Source organism: Peromyscus leucopus, chromosome 7 (assembly GCF_004664715.2).
Source record: "Peromyscus leucopus breed LL Stock chromosome 7, UCI_PerLeu_2.1, whole genome shotgun sequence".
Lineage (NCBI taxonomy): Eukaryota > Metazoa > Chordata > Mammalia > Rodentia > Cricetidae > Peromyscus > Peromyscus leucopus.
Genome location: NC_051069.1, coordinates 102,262,113 through 102,285,239, shown reverse-complemented (window position 1 = coordinate 102,285,239; position 23,127 = coordinate 102,262,113). Strand labels below are relative to the sequence as shown.

The following is a 23,127-nucleotide window of genomic DNA, read 5'->3' as shown; positions in this document are numbered from 1 at the left end:
TATATGTACCACATTTTTTCATCCATTCTTCCGTTGATGGGCATCTAGGTTGTTTCCAGGTTCTGGCTATTACAAATAGTGCTGCTATGAACATAGCTGAGCATGTATCTTTATGGTATGAATCAGCATTCCTTGGGTATATGCCCAAGAGTGGGATGGCTGGGTCTTGAGGTAGTTCGATTCCTAATTTTCTGAGAAACCGCCATACTGATTTCCACAGTGGTTGTACAAGTTTACATTCCCACCAACAGTGGAGGAGTGTTCCCTTTGCTCCACATCCTCTCCAACATTGGTTGTCATTGGTGTTTTTGATCTTAGCCATTCTAACTGGTGTAAGGTGGTATCTCAGAGTCGTTTTGATTTGCATTTCTCTGATGATTAAGGATGTTGAGCATTTCTTTAAATGTCTTTCAGCCATTTGTAGTTCTTGTTTTGTGAATTCTCTGTTTAGCTCTTTAGCCCATTTTTTAATTGGACTGTTTAGTACTTTGATGTCTAGTTTCTTGAGTTCTTTATATATTGTGGAGATCAATCCTCTGTCAGATGTGGGGTTGGTGAAGATCTTTTCCCAATTTGTTGGCTGTCTTTTTGTCTTATTGACTGTGTCTTTTGCCCTGCAAAAGCTTCTCAGTTTCGAGAGGTCCCATTTATTAATTGTTGTGCTCAGGGTCTGTGCTGTTGGTGTTTTATTTAGGAAATGGTCTCCGGTGCCAATGCGTTCAAGAGTGCTTCCTATTTTCTTTTCTATTAAGTTTAGTGTAACTGGATTTATGTTTAGGTCTTTGATCCACTTGGACTTGAGTTTTGTGCATGGTGACAGATATGGATCTATTTGTAATCTTTTACATATTGACATCCAGTTATGCCAGCACCATTTGTTGAAGATACTTTCTTTGTTCCATTGTATAGTTTTGGCTCTTTTGTCAAAAACCAGGTGTTCATATGTGCATGGATTAATGTCAGGGTCTTCAATTCGATTCCATTGGTCCATATGTCGGTTTTTATACCAGTACCAAGCTGTTTTTATTACTATAGCTCTATAGTAGAGTTTGAGGTCAGGGATGGTGATGCCTCCAAGGGTTGCTTTATCGTATAGGATTCTTTTAGCTATCCTGGGTCTTTTGTTTTTCCATATAAAGTTGAGTATTTTTCTTTCCAAGTCTGTGAAGAATTGTGTTGGGATTTTGATGGGGATTGCATTGAATCTGTTGATTGCTTTTGGTAAGATTGCCATTTTTACTATGTTAATCCTACCTATCCATGAGCATGGGAGATCCTTCCATTTTCTGATATCTTCTTCAATTTCTTTCTTTAGAGATTTAAAGTTCTTATCAAAAAGGTCTTTCATTTGTTTAGGAAGTGTTATCCCAAGGTATTTTATATTATTTGTGGCTATTGTAAAGGGTGATGTTTCTCTGACTTCTTTCTCAGCCCTTTTATCATTTGTGTATAGGAGGGCTACTGATTTTTTTGAGTTGATCTTGTATCATAATGGCGTCTAAACCCCCAGCGTCACTGGGGATGTTTTTAGTCAGCCTGGGGTCATCACTATAGATTTTTTTTTTTTAATACAGGCTTTCAAGTAAACCAGGCTGGTTCCAACTTGCACGTAGCTGAGGGCCAACTTGAACTCCTGATCCTATTGCCCCCACCCTTTAAGTGCTGGAATCACAGGTGTGCACTCCACACCTGGCTCATTTGCTCCTCACCACGCTAAGCAAGGTCACGGTACTGCCAGGGCTCTTGCCATTACAGAACAAGATGACCTTTCCTCCGGCTTCCAGGGATACCTCCCTTAAATTCTAAACTGAGAGCTCCCAGCATCTCTGGTTCTAATAGTCTCCTATGTGCCATTTAGGTTTGAGAGGGCATCATTCTTGAGGCTGGCCTTCCAATGTCTGCTACCTGATACCAAAGCCTTACGCCTTCCAGTATTTGTTATGGTGACACTCCAATTCTAGGCGGTAGAGTCTACTGCTTTCTTTTTCTTCTTTTTTTTTTTAAAGATTTATTTTATGTATATGAGTGCTCTATTGATTTTATGCCAAAAGAGGCATCAGATCTCACTATAGATGGTTGTGAGCCACCATGTTGGTGCTGGGAATTGAACTCAGGACCTCTGGAAGAGCACTGGCTGCTCTTAACCTCTGAGCCATCTCTCCAGCCCCGAGTCTACTGCTCTTATATGTGATTATATAAAAAAAATCTAAAGCCAAGTGTCTTAAGTCAGCAATATCCTGTGTTCCTGTGTGCGCCTGCATACAGGTGCCTGTGGGGCAAGAGGTTAATGCTGGATGTCTCCCTCAATCAATTCCACCTCGTTCTCAGAGGCAGGGTTTGCTCGATGAATCTGGAACTCACTTATTAGGTTAGGCTGGTTGACTAGTGAGCCTGGGATCTGTCTCTGGTTCCCTGGCGCTGTGATTACAAGTGTGCACCACTACATCCAGTTTTTATGTGGGTGGAGGACAGAACTCAGGCCTGAATGCTTGTATTCCAAGCACTTAACTGAGAACTACCCCACCCCACCCCAATCCTGACCTTTGTGTGTGTGTGTAAGGGCTCACTGTGTAGGTCTGGCTGGCTGGTTTCAAACTCAGAGATCAGCCTGCTTTTTTATTGTTTGTTCATTTTCTTTCATTGTGTGTGTTTTGAAACAAGGTTTTGCTATGTAGCCCTGGTTGATCTGGAACTCACTATGCATCAAGTTGCCTTGGAACTGGCAGTAATCCTTCCACATCAGCCTATCAAGTGCTGAAATTACAAGTATGTGCTACCATGTCGGGCTAGTTCTTTTTCTACTTCACCACTTTAATATAAAATCTGGCTTGGGGTCATTAGGTGGAATAGTTCAGGTCTGGGGCAGGAAAAGGAGCAGTGTATGAAGGAAAGCAGCAGCAGCCAGGCTGCTTGGGAGGCAGCCGCTTCGTTATCTACATAGATGTTCGGGTCCTTCATATTAGCTGTCTTGGTTTCTCAACAGTTATTCATAGTAATCAGGTTATAATGGGTTTACGTTTGAACTCCATCTCCCCTGGCCCCCAACACTGGTAACCACCATTCTCATTTTTGTCTCATTCTGATTATTGTAGGTACTGCATGCCAGTGTAACCAGGCAGTACTCAGACAACTCTCAGACTTTTACTACTAGCCAGCCATTGCTGACAGTATTTGTCTGGTTTCCTTGGTTATCGCACTGTCGCTGATCTGGGATAAAACTCAATGGAAGGGGGGGGTGGGAGCTTTATAATCGGGGCAGAGCAGGGATTTGTGTTGAATGTCTAAGATTAAAAGCGCAAGTAAGAGAACCTGTCTCGAAAAAAAAAAAAAAAAAAAAAAAAAAAAAAAAAAAAAAAAAACTCAATGGAAGGAACATTTTCTGGCCTCTGGAGTTTGGTTTGTTTTAAATTTTTATTTCTTTCTGTGGACTTTGGAGTTGATGGCAGTACTGTGAAGTAAAACCCACCATTTTGGAGCAGGGGATGTTAGCAGACTGTGTCTAGCACACATGAAGCTCTGTATTTGATGCTCAGCAGCTCAAGGTCACCCTCAGCTATATAGTAAGTTGACCGTGTCTTTAAAACAGGAAACAAGACCCTAACCAAAAGCCTCCAAATGATTCCAACCCCAAAAACAACAACAAAATCCCAAACCACTATCTTTCATGAGTAACTTTAAAAAAACCCACCCTGTATTAACCTGAAACTTCTGAATGGAATGTGCTGTGGGAGAAAACACATTGGCTTGAGTTGGTGTGATAGTCTAGAATCACCTGGGAAGAGCATCAGTGAAGGATTGTCTAAATCAGGTTGGTGTGGGTTTATCTATGGGAGATTATCTTAATTACATTGAGAAACCTGCTTACCACAGGTGACACCATTCCCTAGGAAGGAAATCCTGAAATGCATTAGAGAAAGAAAGCAGAGTACAAGTATATGCCCACTCATCTGCTCTTGACTGTGAATGTACTGTGACAACTTCTCTCAAGCCCCTGATGCATGTATATAAGTGTGCCGTGTGCATGTTTGGCGCCCAAAGAAGTCACAGAAGAGGGCACTGGATTCCCCTGGAACTGGAGTTACAGATGGTTGTGAACTGCCTCGTGGGTGCTGGGAACTGAATCCAGGTCCTCTGAGGAGGTGGTGCTCTTAACTGCTGAGTCGTCTCTCCAGGCCCCTTTCCAGAATATATTTATCACAGCAATAGAAAAGGAAACTAAGACAGCTGGAAACCAATTATTTGGCAGGATGTTTAGCATGTAAGCTGTATTAAAAATTGAGTCCCCCCCAACACCATTCAGTGAGAAGTGAACCTATCACTCTGTTAAACAAGGTGTAAAGAACAACAGACCAAAAACCCACCCTCTTGTAAAAACAGACTGCGGTGCTTTCCCCTGCCTGGCTACCAAGAGGACCTTTCTATAGTCACACTCCATCTCAGGGAAACAAAACACAAGTCTGTAACGTTCTAAAACCCAGAAGAACTAATCATGCTTTATAACCTGGAACTAAAGTATACTTAAAAATATGTGTATGTGCCAGGTGGTGGTGTTGCATGCCTTTAGTTCTAGCACTCAAGAGGCAGAGGCAGGTGGATCCCTGTAAGTTTGAGGCTAGCCTGGTCTACAAAATGAGTTCCAGGACAGCCAGGGCTATAACACAAAGAAACTCTGTCTTGAACCCCTACCCATTCCCAAAAAGTGTCTGTATTGTGCAGAAAGGGTCTAGCCATGTTTCTCAGCCTGGCCTTCTGACTCTTGGATTCAAGCTATTCTCCTGCCTCAGCCTCCCAAGTAGGTGGGATGACTGTGGGCATGGTGTACGGCACTGTACCTGATCTTCAAAACACTTCAAATTCTCAGTAGTGCAATAAATGTGTGGTATATTAGTTTGGGGGAGAAAAGCAAGACAAAGAAAGTATTTACAAATTTATTTTTATTTATTTGTGTTGCTTGTTTGCACGTTACACATAGGTGGGTGGGTGGTTGTGGGGAGAGAGCATTGGGTCCCCCGGAATTACAGATGGTGGTGAGCCATCTGAAGTGGATGCTGGGAACTGAACTCTCAGGTCCTTTGGAAGATTGTGATGGCTATCCTTGGCTGTCAACTTGACTACATCTGCAATTAACTAAACCCCAAAAAGGACACACCTGTGAGGGAATTTTGCTCAATTTGAAGTGTGAAGATCCACTTCTAATCTGGATCTTTGAGGTAGGAAGACACATCTCTAATCCTGATCTTCTGAAGTGGTAAGACCTGCCTCTAATCTGGGCCTTGTCTTTTCCTGGGAGCCCAAGTGAAGTCACAGAAGAAAGCTCTTGCTCTTTGCCTGCCTGCTCTTGCCTCACTAGCACATCCATTCCTTCACTGGCTTTAGAGCCTCCTTTTTCGGGATTCCAGCATCTACTGAAGATGAGCTGAGATATCCAGCCTTGTGGACTGAGCAAGTACTGGATTTTGGGGACTTTCCATTCATAGGCAGCCACTGTTGGATTAGCAAGATCTAGTAAATCCCCTTTCTATACATATAAGGAGAGATTAATTCTATAAGTTCTGTTATTCTAGCAAACCCTACTTAATGGATTCTAGAGAACCCTACTCTTAACTGTGAGCCATTTCTTCAGCTAAAGACATCTAAACAGTAGCTTTGTATGACCATCTTTAACAGTTGATACCTAAGTATGTTTCTGAAATAAACAAAGTAAAAGCATACTGTATATAGTGATCTGAATATCAATAATTTTCTTATTCTTATAAACTTGAAATTATGGAAGTTTTTTTTCCATTTATTTGTTGTGGCTCTGTGTACAGTAGGCAAGGGCTTTGCCACAGACCCAAATGTGGTGATACTGTGTTCCCCAAAATATTGTGAACCCTAATAAACTTATCTGGAGCCAGAGAACAAGACAGCCACTAGATATAGAGGCCAGAAAATGGTGGCACACATGCCTTTAATCCTAGGTTTCCAAAAGTAGAGATCTGCCTGGATCTCTGTGAGTTCAAAGCCACACTGGAAACAGCCAGGCATGGTAACAAGAGCCTTTAATCCCAGGAAGTGATGGCAGGAAGCCGAAAGGTATTTAAGGTTTGAGGATGAGGAACTAGAGCCCGGTTAAACTTTCAGGCTTTCAAGAAGCAGTTCAGCTGAGATCCATTTGGATAAGGACTCAGAGGCTCCCAGTCTGAGAAAACAGGATCAGCTGAGGAATTGGCAAGGTGAGGTAGCTTGTTTTGCTTCTCTGATCTTCCAGCATTCACCCCAATACCTGGCTCTGGGTTTGTTTTTATTAAAAAGACCATGCTATACCCAAATCCAACCCCCAAATTATACAATGTTCATGTTTATTTCTTCTTTCCTTCCTTTCTTTTTTGAGACAGGGTTTCTCTTCATAGTCCTGGCTTTCCTGGAACTCATTCTGTAGACCAGGCTGGACTCAAACTTTGAGATTTGACTGCCTCTGCCTCCCAAGTGCTGGGATTAAAGGCATGTGCCACCACTCCCAGTATATGTACCACTCCCAGTGTATGTTAGTTTTCACTTGGAAACAATAAACAGCTTTTCTTTTCTGCAGCTCATTAATTTTTCAGTGCTCTCTGTTACACTCAGGGGCTAGGTCTAATTTTTCAATGCTGTTATTCAGCTTAAACTGCTCCACTCAGTTGTCAACAGTAATTAAAATAATATTTTAAAGCAGAGGTCAAAATTATATCAATATACTGATTTAAGACACTACTGAGCAGAGGTCAATATCTGAGCTATAAGACACACATGTACTTATATATATTGGGTTGTGGTGGTTGTTCTTGGTCTTTGCAACTCACATGCACACATAAATTTCATGAGACCGTAACTGGTCCAAGACCTTTCATGTATGTAGAAGAACCCACAGTGAGACAGAAACAGCTGAACTACATTGTTAAGGTTTTCAAGTAATGTTATGTACAGTTTTATTGCCAGTATATGCACAACAGTAAGCATAGAACTATAAATACACAATGTCATTAACAGTAGAAATCAAAAGTGTTACAGGTAGGAGAGGATATGGAGCATATCTTTTTCTTCTGCTGGAACAGAACGAAGACAAGGGGAGGGAAAAGCCTACAACCAATCATCCGTCCAGTTCTCTTGGCTTAAGTTCTTTACATACATTTCTACATTGTTTTCAGCTGAACAAAGATAGATAACTCTGTAACAATAGCAAACTGCTTCCCTAACAGCCATTTGCTTTCCAGTCAAATTCACCTTATGTTTGGATTTAAAAAAAGAAAAAAAAAAAAAAAAAAAAAAAAAGGTCAAGATGAGAAATTAATAGTATCCTGGTTTCAAATTACCTAATTTGGTCTTTTACCCAAACTGGTAATATTTGAAAGTTGGCTGCACATAAAAATAATAGCTTTAGCAGAGGTGATTAAAAAAATGTTAAAAAGTAACAAAACGTCACCTTAAAGTAGTTTTCCAAGACGCTACAGGCAGCGGGTCAGTTAAAGTGTCAGCCCTGAAGAGGTAGAAAATGGGAGCCCATTGTACAGAGCCCGGCACCATCTTCTCTCTCATCAGGACCAGTGTTTTCATAAGACAATTTCATGGTCAAAGGAAACCAGGTTCCATCATTCAACAAAAAGGTGCTGGTTGACTCCCATGTCAATAATTAGTTTATCAATTGAGAAACAGAGGACAGTCAGACACACATGCACTTGATTTTTTCATCTGTTTCCATTATCAAGTCTATTCATAAGTGAATCTGATATTAATAAATACAACAAAAGCATCATTCACAACAAAGATAAACCAAAAAGCTCTGCAACAAAACCATCCATTTTCCTATTCCCATGGACACCCAGGCAGGTGATTTGGTGCAGCTTTCTTACGGGGTCAGAGAAGGGGCACGGCTTTACATAAAGGTGTTGAGATCAAGAACCCACAGACACGCTCAGTCTTACAGAACTGGCTGATTCTAGGACATTTCTCTTTGAGGTCATCCCAAAGAAGTCGCAGCTAATGACACGTACCACCGCCACATCAACAGTCTGGCTGAGTCCCAAGTAGCCCTGCTTTGTCTCACGTCATTGTCAATATTTCTAGCATAGGACATGATACGGAACAAAACTCAAGGTAGCAATAAAAATATTCTTCTGCAGTTGAATAAAAGCAAAAAAAAAAAAAGTTTAGACTGTTAAACTTTTAAAGCCTGAAGCATTCCTGTTTAACCAGCATTTTAAAAATGTATACAATCATAACACTGGCAAAGGTTAGTGGGAAGACAAAGAAGTACAAACATGTGAAATGGTGAATTAGATTAAAAAATTACTTTGTACTGATCAACTGATGTTAATACTGCTTTTCCTGAATTTGGAATAATTATCGTAAAGTTACATGCAGACTGAGGACACCCTCTGTTACAGAAAATACAAAACGGAACAAAACAAAAAACTAGAACTGGGAACTGGTAGCTCTGTCCCAAAAGCTGGACTTGAGAGTTTCCTGTCCTGGATGAGGGGGGCAGCTGTCTCTTCGGAGACCTGGGAGGCTCCACCTGCAGCACTAGCCCTGTCCAGCAACATCAGCAGTGGGGTCAGCTCCTGCAGAGCCCGTCTGTGCACGCTTGATGTAAAGGTTCAGCAGCTTCATCTGTGGATCAAAGCCACATGCACCATTTGAACCAACTGCTCTACTTATAATGATATGATAAGAAATGTCTCTCTCTCTCTCTCTCTCTCTCTCTCTCTCTCTCACACACACACACACACACACACACAGAATTGAAAGACAGATATATTTGGAGCCATGCTGTCCTCACATTGATCTGTGCCTGAGGATGATCTTGAACGCCTGACCCTCTTGTCTCTGTCTAGACTACAGGCGTGCACCATCATGTTCAGTCTATGTGGTGCTGGGGTCTGAACCCAGGGCTTCGAGCACATTAGACAAGCTGTTGACAACCGAGTCCATGCCTTACCCCTTATGTCTAGTTCTACTCTGTCTTTCTGCAACTTGAAACGTAAATCTGTTCAGGTAAAGACAACCGCTGGGGCTTGGGAAAACTCTGAATGAAGGTAAAGGCCTCCAGTCAGCTGCACTCAGCTACAATTTAACCAGCACTACAGCTCATTCTCATCCTGCAGATAAGAACAAGTTTCAAAGCTTTGGTAATATTAATACAATAAGACAAACAACCTTGATCTAATTCTTTAAGTCTTAAGGATGAACCAGAAAGTTTTAGTTGAAGATACCAAGTCAAAGTTCCGGGGCTTTTTTTTTTTTTTAAATGGTGACTTAGTCTTGTGTTAAGAGGCAGAGGCAGCAATGTGTATTCAACTACACAAGGTTGATGGGCATAAAGTGGAACCAAAGAGAGAGGATTTGTAAAGCCTAGTGTCCACTTACCAGTTTAGAAAATGTGGGTGGTGTGACAGATACAGAAAATAACGGGGCTGCCTTGAAAAAGTACAGCAAGATTGAATCACAAAATTAGGATAGAATAGAAAAAAGGAGAGAATTTGCTTTTGTGAATTATGATCATGAGACACATGGTTAAAATTATACTCAAAAATACTAAAGGGTACAAACTGTAAGTGCAAAGGGCCTAAGTAAGAAGTGGTCTGCTGGATCACAAAGAGGTCCTGGAGGTGGATCTGGGTACTCAGGGGGGCGTAGAGGATTTTTGAAGGTAGGAGGTAACTTTGGCCATGGTGGGAATTTCAGTGGACAGGAAGCTACAGTGATGGCGGTGGCAGCCCAGGTGTTATGGGAGAGGTGATGGTGGTCACTATTGGTGGTCCTCGTTACAGGAAGAGAGGTCATGGTAGTGATGGACAACAATATGAAAACCACAATGGTGCTTACCATGAAGTTCTAGTTGCTGTAATTATGGTGGGGGTGGGAAATCTAATCAGTCTTGGAAATACAATGGCCAGCAATCATTAAACTATGGACAATGATGAGGGCAGTGTTGGTGGTGGATGCGGTAGTAGGTTTAAGTAACAGGAGAGTTCTTGGCAGGAGAGAGGAAGCTCTGCAGGGCAGGTGGCCTCGAGACAGCCCTCGCGCACAGGAGATAACTATGAGGCCTGGTACAGAGGCAGCCGTGGTCCACACCAGCAGCACTAGAGCTTCAGCAGGAAGCCCCTTTGGTCACAGTACAGCTACTGACCAATCAGCTTCAAAATGCCCAGGTCTGCCTCTCACAGAAGGCTCTTCTTTCCTCCTCACTGTGTCAGGCACACTGCCTGTAGGTGTGGTAGTGGCACCACAAATAAGTGAGAAACATGCTTGGCATGGTGGGGCACACCTTTATCCCAGCACTTGGAGGCAGAGGCAGGCGAATCTCTCAGTTCCAGGCTTGCTAGGGTTACATGGTGAAGACTTTGCCTCAGAAAACAAGCAAAACAAAAAATTAAGAAACTTAAAGACAAACAGAGAAAGCAAGTGCTTCTTGCTCAGCCTCTGGGTGCTAGGATCACAGGCGCAAAGGGTGTCTTAATCAAATCTTCAAGCAAAATTTTGAAAAACTTCAAGTGTTCCCAATTTGGGAGAAATAAGTATTTGTGAATAACTACAACAATCTGTTCTTAACTAAACTTGTGGAATATTAGTTGAAAATGTGTTACATTCATTTATGCTGTGGAACATTTGTTTAACGATGTAAAGATGTGCTCATTCTTTTATGTTGCATTTGTTTAACTCTGTGAAGTTGTGTTACTTTGCCTGTTTAAAACACCTGACTGGTCTAATAAAGAGCTGAATGGCCAACAGCTAGGCAGGAGAAAGGATAGGTGGGGGCTGGCAGGCAGAGAGAATAAATAGGAGGGGAGGGAGGGTAGGAGGAGGGGGAAAGAAGGAGAGGAGAGAGGAGAAGAGCAAGGAGTGAGAAAAGGAAAAGGAAAAGGAGAGGAGGACTCCAGGGGTCAGCCACCCAGCTACACAGCAAGCCATGGAGTAAGAAGTAAAAAAAGTATATAGAAAGGTAAAAGTCCTGAGGTAAAAGGTAGACAGGATAGAAATAAACCAAGCTAAGGCCAGGCATCCATAAGTAAGAATAAGTCTCCGTGCATTTATTTGAGAGCTGGGCGGCTGGCCCTGAAAGAATCAGAGTAAAAATAAACCAACACTACCAAACAGGCCCCACCTTACAGGCCTGACAGGAGGTCAGGATGTAAGTGTGGGAATGGGAGTCTGTCAGCTGTTACAAATGACCAGGAGCTCCAGGTATTAACCCCACAGCAGCCTCCTGACCATCCTACCTCTCTGGTGGTGTTAGTAACTACAGCACAGACCTTAGCAGCAGAAAGAGCTGAAAGGCAGTTGGAGGAATAAAGGCAAAGTGAAAACTCAGAGAACTACTTACTAAAAGCTGAGCAGCAAGTTCACCACATCATGCTGCTACCCGAGAGCCTCCGTACTACTTACTTTACTGCCGGTGAGTTGACTGAGATGTGGCTTTAGTTCATCACCAATCACCGCATGAACAGCTACCAGGCAGAAGACACAAGCTTTCCGGACACTGCTTTCTGAGTTATCGTAACCCTAGGGAAGAGAGGTCATGGGTGTATCTCTGACAGTTTAAGAAGGCCACCTTGAAGGACAGAAGAGAGCTCTAACATGACTTCTCACCTGAGCCAACTTTCTACTCTGTAGGCAGGAATGATACAGCTTTCCTCTCTACCCCACCCCACACTCTACCAGCTGCCAGTGTTCTTAGCACGTTCTTTCTTTAGAAGCTGCAGCCTGCACCTGCCCCTTTTCCAATCCACTTTGCAAACATTCCCAGAGAACCTCCTTAGAGCATGCAGCTCTGAAGCAGTGAGGACCTCCTCACCATCGGATGCTGTGGTTTGGCAGTCAAGGCCTTCCTAGAACCCAGGCCTAGAATGTGTCATGCACGTCTCCTCTTTTTTTTTTTTTTGTTTGTTTTTTTCGAGACAAGGTTTCTCTGTGTAGCTTTGCACCTTTCCTGGAACTCGCTTTGGAGACCAGGCTGGCCTTGAACTCACAGAGATCCGCCTGGCTCTGCCTCCCGAGTGCTGGGATTAAAGGCGTGCGCCACCACTGCCCGGAGACTTTTCTAATTACAAGTAACACTCAGATGCTACTATATCTGACATTCAAGCACTGAAGGGCTGCTATGTGACCAGGATAGGTGAGGTTAACAATGCTCGGTGTCCAGTGAAATGGAACTGACCTTCCAGAACTGGAGTTACTGAATGCTATGGTCAGGTCAGGAGAGAGCTGGGTAGGAAACAATACTCAGAAAATGCTTTGCAAAGAAATCAAATGAAAGATAAAGGAGGAGGAAGCTAGCTGGGACAACAGAGTGGGGTGGTGTGAGGTAGGGATGGAGCTCAGTTGGTGGATTGCTTGCCTAGGTCACACAAGGCTTTGGGTTTGATCCCCAGCACTGCAAAAAACAGGGATGGTGGCACTTGACTCAGCATTCAGGAGAGGAGGTAAAGGCAGGAAGATCGCAATGTCAAGGTCACTGTATGATATACAGCAAGTTAAGGCCAGTCTGGGCTATATAAAATTCAATCTCAAAAAATAAGGACAAGGAACTAGAGAGCTGGCTCAGTTGTTAAGAGCACTGGCAAAGGACCAACCACATGGCAGCTCAGAGACATCTGTAACTCCAGTTCCAGAGAACCCAACGCCCTCTTTAGGGCTCTGCAGGAACTGCAAGCATGGTGCACAGATATAATACAGGTAAACATTCATACACATAAAACAAAAAATAAAATCTCAAAAAGAAAAAGGACAAAAGGGAAGGAGGGCTGAATGAAGCAGACAGAGAGAAGTACATGATTTCATAAACAACCGAGCACTTTCTATGTATGAATAAATTCATTTATTAAAGGAGAACACACAAAATAGGAGAGCAGGTATGGTGGTGTATGACTTTAATCCCAGGACTTGGGAGGCTGAAGCAGGCATAACTGAGTTCTTGGCCAGCCTGATATACACAGCGAGTTCTAGGTCAACCAGAGATATAAAGTAAGATCATGTTTCAAAAACTGAAACAGAAACATATTAAGTAGGAGGACGAGGTAGGCAGGACCAGCTGGAGAGCGACATGAGACAGGGGCTCATTCTGGCTGTGGAAACCTGTGAAGGAGCCTAAGAGGTATGACATCAGAGTAGTACTCAGGAGGTCTATCTCTGAGACCAGCTCAATCTGGTTTGTATCAGCTTCCAGCTGCTGTGTAACAGTAACCTGAAACCTCAAATCCCCCTTGTCTTAAGGCCTTGGCAATCTGTCTCCAATTCATTTTGTCATTTCCATTTCCTGCCTGCTATGCATAATCCCCTCTGCCCCTCCCATTTATGAGCACCTATGACAGCAGTTAGGAGCACTGAAAAAACCCAGGGCTGCCTCACCCCAATACACCTAACTTGGCCTATCATGCATATTGTATGGTGTGTGTGGGGCGATGGTGGTGATGGTGGTGTGGAGGCCTGAGGTGTCAGATTCATTGGAGCTGGAGTTCCAGAAGGCTTTGAGTCCTCTTGACAAGCAATATCCATTATTTATCTCTCCAGCTCTTTTTTTTTTTTCTTCTTTGTTTTGAGACAAGGTTTCTCTGTGTAGCCCTGGTTGTCCTGGGACTCATTCTGTAGACCAGGCTGGCCTCAAACTCACAGAGATATTTGCCTGCCTCTGCTTCCTGAGTACTGGGATTAAAGGCGTGTGCTGCTACCACCACCACCACCACCACCACCACCACACCACCACCACCACCCCATAAACAATGTCTTTTTGTTGTTGTTGTTTTTTGTTTTTTTTTGAGACAGAGTTCCACTTACAGCTCTGGCTGGCCTAGCACTATATAGAACAGGCTGGCCTCACAGAGACTCACCTACTTCCTGAGTACCAGGATTAAAGGTACAACCACCATGCCTATTATGTTTTATTTTATTTTTTTGAGACAGTCTATGTAGCTGAGGCTATCTTTTTTTGGTTTTTGTTTTTGTTTTCTTGAGACAGGGTGTAGCTTGAGTTTTCTCCAATCCCCCTTGGGCCCCCCCGCAGTTCTGCAGCCCACTTATAAAATAATCACTCAGCTCTTACATCTTAAATTAACCCCATTTCTTTTCTTTTCTTTTGTTTTTCTTTTCTTTTCTTTTCTTTTTTTTTTTTTTTTGTTTTTCGAGACAGGGTTTCTCTGTGTAGCTTTGCGCCTTTCCTGGAACTCACTTGGCAGCCCAGGCTGGCCTCGAACTGGCTCTGCCTCCCGAGTGCTGGGATTAAAGGCGTGCACCACCACCGCCCAGCCAAATTAATCCATTTCTATTAATCTATAAGTTGCCACGTGGCTTGTGGCAAATCGGTACTTTTACGTCTCACTTCCTCTGTGTCTGGCTGGCGACTCTTGACTCAGCCTTCCTGTTCCCAGAATTCTCTTCTCTGCTTGTCCTGCCTATACTTCCTGCCTGGCTACTGGCCAATCAGCATCTTATTTATCAATCAATCAGAGCAACACATTCATAGCATCCTGAGCAACAGGGTTTCTCTGTGTAGCCCTGGCTGCCTTGGAACTTGCTCTGTAAACCAGGCTGGCCTCAAACTCACTATGTAACTGAAGAGGGCCTTGAACTCCTGATCTACTGGAGAGATGATTCCTCAGTGATTAAGAGGAATAGCTGTTCTCCCAGAGGATTTGGGTTTGATTCTCAACACCAGCCTAGTGGCTCTCCACTGACTGTAATTTTGATTCTAGGAGATTTGATACTCTCTCTGCCCTCTAGGAACACTGCATCCATGTGGTGTACATACATACATGCAACCCAAACATCTAATACATTAAAAAAAAAATGGGGCCCACAGCTCCTGCCAAAACACGTTCTCTGGTTGTTGTCTCTGGGATGCTGATGGAAGAGCAGAGTCGGAGGGCTTCTGGATCTGGCCCCGTCCAGCTGCAGAAGGCTGCAGCAGGTCCCAGCATCTGCTTCCTTCCCACAGGTACAGCTCTACTGTGTGCTGTACTGTGATGTGCACTCACTCATTACTAAGTGTTTATAGTGTCACTTCTCCTTTCTCCTCTTGGGTAAACACAGAGGACAACTCTGTAGAGCTGGATCTCTCCTTCTACTTTTACATGGTTCTGAGAATGGAACTTAGGTCCTCTGGCTTATGTCTTCACCTGTTGAGTTATTTTACCAGCCTTCCCTGTGTGTTTTTTTTAAATTTATTTTTATTTTTAATTATGTGGATATCTGTGTGCCTAAGTGGGAGTTTGTGCACATGAATGCAGTTCCTGGAGAGGCCAGAAGAGAACACTGGCTCCTCCTGCAGCTTGAGTTACAAGTAGTTGTGAGCCACCTGATATAGGAGCTGAGAACTGAATTTGGGTCCCCTTCAAGAGAGGAAAGAGAGATGACTTAGTGGTTAAGAGCACTGGCTGCTCTTCCAGAGGACCTGGGCTCAATTTTCGGTATTCACATGGTGGCTCAGAACCATCTAGAACACTAGGTCCAGAGGATCTGATGCCCTCTTCTGTCATCTGCAAACATCAGCATGCGTGTGGTGCACAAATATACACGCAGGCAAAATACCTATATACATAAAATAATAATTAAAAATTAGCATTTTAAAGAGTGGGGGAGAGCATCTGAGCCATCTCTCCAGCTCCCTTCCCCTGCATTGTGTTTTTGATGCATGTTTCCATAAGGGCTAATGAGAACTAGCTTTTTCCACTTGTTCACTGGCTATTTACTTGTGTATCTTATTTGGTGAAATGTCTATACAAGTCCTTTGCCTATGAAAACCATTTTTTGTTGTTGTTGTTAAGTTAGAATATGTCTTTACATATATTCTGGCTCTTATAAGATACTAACTTGCAAAACTTTTCTCCATTCTATGGCTGTCTTTTCAGTTTTCTTGGCTGGTCTGGAACTCATAGAGATGGACCTACTTCTACCTCCCAAATGTTGGGACTTAAAGGCACGCACCACCATGCCTGTTCATTTCCACTCACATCAATATGCAATCTTAGCTGCTCAGGGAGATACTATTTTTGGTGAACATGTACAGAGAGTCAAATACTATATAATACTACTGTCTCTTACTGCTCTTTGTTCTGGTCTTAGTATTTATATACTCTAATTTTAACATTTATAACAAATACTATAATCTCAATTCATTACAGTTCCTGTGCTTTTCTGACAGGTTCTCAGTAATCACGTGTCATAAGGCTTTGCATCAAACTTCAGAATTTAGGCTGCACATGCTGGTACAAGGCTGCAATCCCAGCACCTGGGAGTCTGTGGTAGGAAGACTGCCACAGGTGTGAGGCCAGCCTGGAGTTACAGAGTAAAACCCTGTCTCACAAGACCAGAAACAAATATGGGAACCTGGAGCCACAGGAGCTCCTGGATCATACTTGCATATCCTAAGACTTCATCCAGGAAACATTAATTCAGCATTCATAACATATGAAGTATATACATTATGTACATGCTATGCTTATTACCAAAGCATATATAGCCCTGCACAAACACAGTGGGTAAAAAAGTTCAGGGCAAAGTCACAAATAAACTACTGTAGATGCAAAGGAATAAATTATCCATTCTCTTTAAAAAGAGCTCAATATACATACTATGTAATATTGTTCAGCCACTAAAACTACATTGTAGAATATTAACAAAGTTTTACAGTATGTGGCAATATTGCAAAATATAATCCTATTTTTGCTAAAATGTTTATATGTATGGGTGGAGAGAAAAAGTCATAGCCACAATGCATCTATGAATATTCATCAGTATAACCACTTTCTAGATAGATGTGGCAACAGATTTCTGCTTCTAGATGTACACAAGTACTGCAATAGTTATAGTAATAAAAAGCAGAGAAAAATGCAGAACCCAATTCAGCAATGAACGGATGGATAAACAAATGGAAATTCCTACATGATGGAATGAAATTCTGACATTATGAACGAACCCATAAAACATTAAATAACAAGAGGACAAATATTTATGTTTTTCACATATATGAAAAATCTACAATAATTAAGTTCAAAGACAATAGAATAGAGATTATTGGGGACTGGGAGGGAAGTTACAAGAAATGGGTTTTATTGCTTTGTACAAAATGCTAGTCTAGAATGATGGGGATGGTCTAGCAATGGACAGTAGTGACAGTTACGTAACGCTACAAATGGATTTCATAACACCAGATCATGTGCTTAAGAGATTGCTGAGTAGTACCTTTTATGTTACATACTGGGTACCACACCTAAACCCCACCTACCCCCAGTGCAAATCTTTGTCTTGAGCATGGCAGTCTTGACTGTGCCACTAGTGCTGCTTGAAAACAGTGTGAGATAACCAAAGCACACATGCATCCTGACGACTCCTCCAGTCTGCAGCTTACCTGTATTAGACCCGGCATGATTTCTGGTAAAAGCATGTTAAGGGTGTCCTTGGATACTCTCTCTATCACTTTTGTTTGCATTTTGATTGCAGCCAGATTAATTGGGTAGTCAGCAGTTTGTATGATTGGACAAAGCACTTTGATGCACTGCTCTGGACTAATTGAAGTAGCCAACACGGAGGCAGCTTCCTCAGCAGACCTCACCACCTAAAACAAAAGGCAAAGCCAGCCAGGAAAAACAAACAAACAAACAAACTGTAAATCCCAAGTATGAATTTCATCAAGCATTTAACTCGACTTGGTACTTTGGATATGCATTGAAAATATTGCAGTGAACAGATGAATACAAGAAGGGAGGTAAGATCAGACTAGCAACTACCAGGAGCTGCCGACACTGGGCTCCACCTGTATTCTCCTTCTTCCCAGTTCCTCTACTGTTGGCAAAAGTAGTTTCGTGACTTTAAGAATTTACTTAGTTTGCTTTATTTCATGTCATGGTGAGATAAGTGGTACAAACACTCCTTGAATGTAGGGGGCTAATGAACAGACCTCACTGTGGTTTGTAGGGAGCGAGAATATCATGAACATGAAGTGAGGAAAGAGGTTTACATGACTCTTAAGAAGGCTGTTTGTGGGGGCTGGAGAGATGGCTCGGAGGTTAAGAGCACTGGTTGTGCTTCCAGAGGACCTGAGTTCAATTCCCAGCAACCACATTGGTGGCTCAAACCATCTAATAATGAGATCTGGTGCCCTCTTCTGATAAGTAGGAATACATGCAGATAGAACACTGTATATATAATATTTAAAAAAAAAAAAAAAGCTTACTGAATAAACCTGTAACAGAGGCAAAGGTCCTGTAAGTGATTCACACTTAAAAATGACAATGTTATCTTCACTTGTTATGTAAACAGCAAATTCTTATTGCTAAGTGGAATGCAGGCTGGTGAACTCTAATTAGAAAACGAAGAGCAAAATGGAGAAAGCGAAACTGGATGAATTACAGGAAAGGTCTTGGTATCCATGTATCACATGGGATAGAGCATATGCTCACATCTGTGTGTGTGAAGGCTAGAGCTGGGTGTCATTCCTCAGAAGCCACCCCTCCTATTCAAAAATAAAAACTGAAATGATGGTGTTCTGCGTGCATGTGTATTAATGGGTGTATGCCTGTGGGAGTCAGAGGACAACTTGCAGGAGTTGGTTCTTTCCTTCCACCATGGGAGTCAAACTCCTATCATAAGCCTTGGGAGCAAATGCCTTTCTCTTGCCAGCCCTCAAGTTGTTTCTGCAGAAAGGGTCTCTCATTAGCATGAGATCTGCCAATTCAGCTAGGCTGGCTGGTCAGCAAGGCCTGGTGATCTGCTTGTCTCCACTGTCCTGTCCTGGGGTTAGACTCAAACCAGCACACCCAGCTTTTTTCCTCCAAGTTTGGGGACTGAACTCAGATTTTCATCGTTCTGCAATAAGTACTCTACTGATTGACTTATGTGCCCAGCTCTATGCTTACATCTTAATCAAGCATTGTATCAAAAACACGTATTTATGAAGGAAATGATTAAGAAGGACACTGTTAGTTTGAAATGTTAGCTCACACCTGCAATCCCAGTACTTAGAAGATTCAGGCAAGAGGGTGTTCAGAGTTCAAGGCCAGTTGGATCACATAGTGAGTTTCAGGCAAAACCAAGGTACAATATAAGACTAAGTATGAGGAAGTACACAAGAAGATGGTTCAGTGGGTAGAGAAGCCTGCCCTACAAGCCTGGTGACCTGAGTTCAATTCCCAGAAGACACATAAAGGTGGAAGAAAAGAACTGACCATATGCTCACACACATACAGCATGCACATATACACAATAAATAAAACTAAGCCCTCATCCACCAAATCAGAGTGCTTTCTGGGAAGCGCTTACAGGTTTATGAGACATAACTGTGATAATACACTAGTGACTGAACTTGTTGGTCACTCACCTCTTTATGAGGGTCTTTGTGTGCTTCCAATGTTTTCATGACGGTCAGCTCTGCATAGTTTTTGAATCTTGCTGGTTGATGCCTTAAGATTTCTTTTAAAACTTTTAATGCCAAAGCCCTGATTGTTGGCTAAGAAGAAACATTTAAGTGGTTTTAATAATATTCTGGATAGCACAAAATCTTTGCACATTTTCAATTTCTATAAGCGTTTTAAGGTTGGGAGGAGGGACACTGTATAAAGCATGTAGTACACAATTTATCATCTCTAGTGGAAAATGGATCACTCTTACTTCTGTTGTATTTGGGAGATAGGCTGGGATCAAGGCTGCAATGTAGCCCAGGCTGGCCCCAAAGGTTTAATCCTGCTGTTTTCACCTCCAGAATGTAGAGATTATAGGCATGTGCTACTACATCTACATTTTATATTTAATTAGGGGTCTGTGCCTGTGTATAAGAGTGCAGGTGCCTTCAGAGGCCAGAAGCACGGGATCTCGGGGAGCTGGAGCTAAGGTGCTTGCGAGCCGCCCACTATCGGGAGTTTGGCATTCAACACAGGTCCTCTTCCAGAGCATTAAGCACTCTTAGTGGCTTAGCCACCTCTCCAGGCCCGTGCACAGATTTTTAAAAATTTTAGTCTTTCTAGGCTTAAGACCATATTACCAGAGTTTGTGAGAAAAAAAAACAAGACAGACAAGTTAAAAATTCTGGAAGCTGTTGAAAGGAGGGAGATGGAGAAGAGGAGAGAAACCCCAGACTTTTGAGTGAGGCATGGGGGTTGGCAGTAGCTGCATATAGGGCAGAGGGCATCTTCAAGGCCTAGAGTGTCAGGGGAAGCAGGCTTAGGCTTTTGGCTAATAACCACAAAGGAGATAGAAGGAAAAGGAAAAGCTGTGCTTTTTAAGCTAAAATTCACAGAAGTACAGGCTCTGCAAGGAAGACCTGCAAACAACTGCTTGGTACTTGGTTTCAGACAGAGTCTCACCCTGTCGCCCAAGCTGTTCTTGAACTTCAAGTGATTCTTCTAACTTAGCCTTCCAAGTGCTCAGCTTTATTACTTTGAAATAAGTAACATTTTGACTATGAAAGGAATTTTTGCAACTGAAAACAGCCCCCCCCCCCCAAACTGTGTAGCCCTGGCTGTCCTTAAACTCACAGGGATCCGCCTGCCTCTGCCTCCCAAGTGCTGGGATTAAAGGCATGTGTCACCATTGCCTGGCTCTGAAAACATATAAATATGTACAAGTAATTTTTACTTTTCTGTGGGAATCAGCTTGCTACATGTATCTTCTTTTAACTATTGAAAACTTCTTAAAAATTTTAGAAACAAAAATCTGTTAAAAGAAACAGCACTTCAGAGTAAAAACTACATGCAGAAAACAGCAGCAGAATAGAGTCATTTTGTCAAGTTCCAATGTGTACTAGCTGATCAACAGGAAAGCTCAACAACAAGCAAGGGTTGGAGAGGCCCTGGGTGTGATTCCTAGTCTGCTACCCACAAAGCCAAGTAAGAATAAATCCATTAACCCTCAGACAGTACAGAATATCATTTATATACATATCCTGCAATTTACCTCTTTGTCCCCAAGAGTCTCAAGCAATAACAGTAATATTGTTTTGAAGTGTTCATCCCAAACACTGAAAGATTCTTCCTGGGTTAGCTTCATGAGTTCATAGAGGGCAATTTTCCTTTCTTCTATACGTTCATTGTGGTTAGACAGCTCCTTCAACAGCTCTGCAACTAGGTCAGAGTGGTCTAAGGAAAGATCTGTCAGAAGGATGGAATGTTAATTTTGTCCTTTACAGGCTGACTCTCAGGTGTAGAAACGACCACTCTAGAACACTATGAAACATAGCTACAACCAACGTGTAAGGAAACCCCGGATCTATCACCCAGAGCTGAGCAAGAGTGTAGCCCTCCCCCATCCCCATCCCCACTGCACATCTCCTAGTTACTGCCTGTCAGAAGCACTCCTCCGGAGGCTCTCTGTGTGTCTGGACACTCCACTTTCAGTGATTCAGGTAGTTATGACTTGATCATTGGGAACTTCTCCAGCAATATTTCAGCAGTGGGCTGACCCACTGACTGCTGTTGGAACAATTATTTTAAGGAGTTACAAATGTTCATTATCACTGGGCAGCAGTGGCACATGCCTTTAATGCCAGCACTCGGGAAGCAGAGACAGAGACAGGCGGACCTCTGTGAGTTTGAAGCCAGTCTCATAATCAGAGCTGGAGAACCAAGGCAGGCTCCAAAGCTACAGAGAAACCCTGTCTCAAAAACAAAAACAAAAACAACAAAAAATGTTCACTATCTAATCATGTCATTCCTTCCATGGACCAGAATTGTTCAGCAGAGAGTAACTTTATCAATTAGAGTTATTTTCTTTGTCCTAAAATATGGGCAAAATAAAGGTTTTATTCTTAATTTTTATTATCTACCCATCCATCCATCTATATCAAGACAGGGTCTTACTATGAAGTTCTGGCTGTCCATCAATTGTTATCAAAGAGGAGCGGGGTTTTAGTTACAGTTTTAATTCATGTGCATGTGTGTATGTCTCTGTGCGTGTATGCCACATATGTGCAAATGCCTTCAGAGGCCAGAAGAAGGCATCATATCCCCTGGAGCTGGAGTTAACAGGCAATTGTGAGCTGCTTGATCTAGGTACTGGGAACCATACTTGGGTCCTCAGCAAGAGCATCGAGAATTCTTCACAGTAGAACCGTGTCTCCAGTCTTACCAAAGAGTGGATTTGTCTTTGCTCTCTTTTAAATAGTTATTTATTTATTTATTTAGAGATAGGGTCTACATAGGAGTGCATCACTATGCCTGGTTCATTTTTTAAAAAATATTTATTTATTGTGCACATGGGCACCATAGCATATGGATGGAAGTCAGAGGACAACTTGCAGGAGTCAGTTCTCTCCTTCTATCATGTGGGTTCTAAGGATTGAATTTAGGCTGTCAGACTTGGTGGCAAATGCCTTTCCCACTACGCCTTATGTCTGGCACTGAGAGGAATTTCAAGTTTACCACAGAAAGTCAAATAGCACTGGAACGTTTTTTCAATTTTATTTCATGTGTCTGGAGGTTTTGCCTGTGTGTGTGCAAATGTACCATGTGCACGCCTGATCCTCTCAAAGATCAGAAGAGGGTATCATATCCCCTGGAAGTGGAGTTATGAATGGTTATGAACTACCATGTGGGTACTAGGAACTGAATTCAGGTCCTCTGCAAGAAAAGGAAGTACTCTTAGCATTCTCTAGCCCTGTACTGGAAATATTTATAGAAAGTAACATGGATTCAAAGGAATAAAAAGTCTGGGCTAACGAGACAGCTCAGTGGTTAAGAATACTGGCTGCTGCTGAGTAGCAGTGGCACACGCCTTTATTTCCAGCACTCAGGAGGCAGAGGCAGGCAGATCTCTGGGTTTGAGGCCAGCCTGGTCTACAGAACGAGTTCCAGGACAGCTAGGGCTACACAGAGAAACCCTGTCTTGAAAAAGCAAAAAAAGAAAACAAACAACAACAAAAGAGCACTGGCTGTTCTTCCAGAGGATCCAGGTTCAATTCCTAGCACCCACATGGCAGCTGTAACTCCAGTTCCAGGGGATCTGGCACCCTCACAGATAAACATGCATGCAAAACACCAACACACATAAAAATATAAGTAAATCTTTAAAAATTTATTTAAAAAACTAATTCCTTACCAACAAGGAGAGACAGTATTCTGTACTTTATTATTGCTTTTCATGTATCTTGGCTGTGCCTTGCTGCTTACTGTGACCAGAAGGGCA

At 42.5% G+C, this 23,127-nt stretch overlaps 1 protein-coding gene across 38 annotated transcripts in view; it reads right to left on the bottom strand.

Moving 5' to 3' along the window:
- Positions 1–6,916: 6,916 nt before the first annotated feature.
- Positions 6,917–23,127, bottom strand: part of Clasp2 (cytoplasmic linker associated protein 2) — a 193,826-nt gene continuing 177,615 nt past the window's right edge. For all 38 annotated transcript variants that reach the window (XM_028892946.1, XM_028892952.1, XM_028892947.1 and 35 more), the window contains 5 exons: positions 20,902–21,095; positions 19,331–19,459; positions 17,363–17,569; positions 11,407–11,523; positions 6,917–8,628 (listed from right to left, as the gene is read on the bottom strand). In XM_028892946.1, the coding sequence (XP_028748779.1) occupies positions 8,542–8,628; positions 11,407–11,523; positions 17,363–17,569; positions 19,331–19,459; positions 20,902–21,095 (734 nt within the window). In that variant the 3' untranslated portion in view covers positions 6,917–8,541. The remainder of the gene's footprint in view (positions 8,629–11,406; positions 11,524–17,362; positions 17,570–19,330; positions 19,460–20,901; positions 21,096–23,127) is intronic.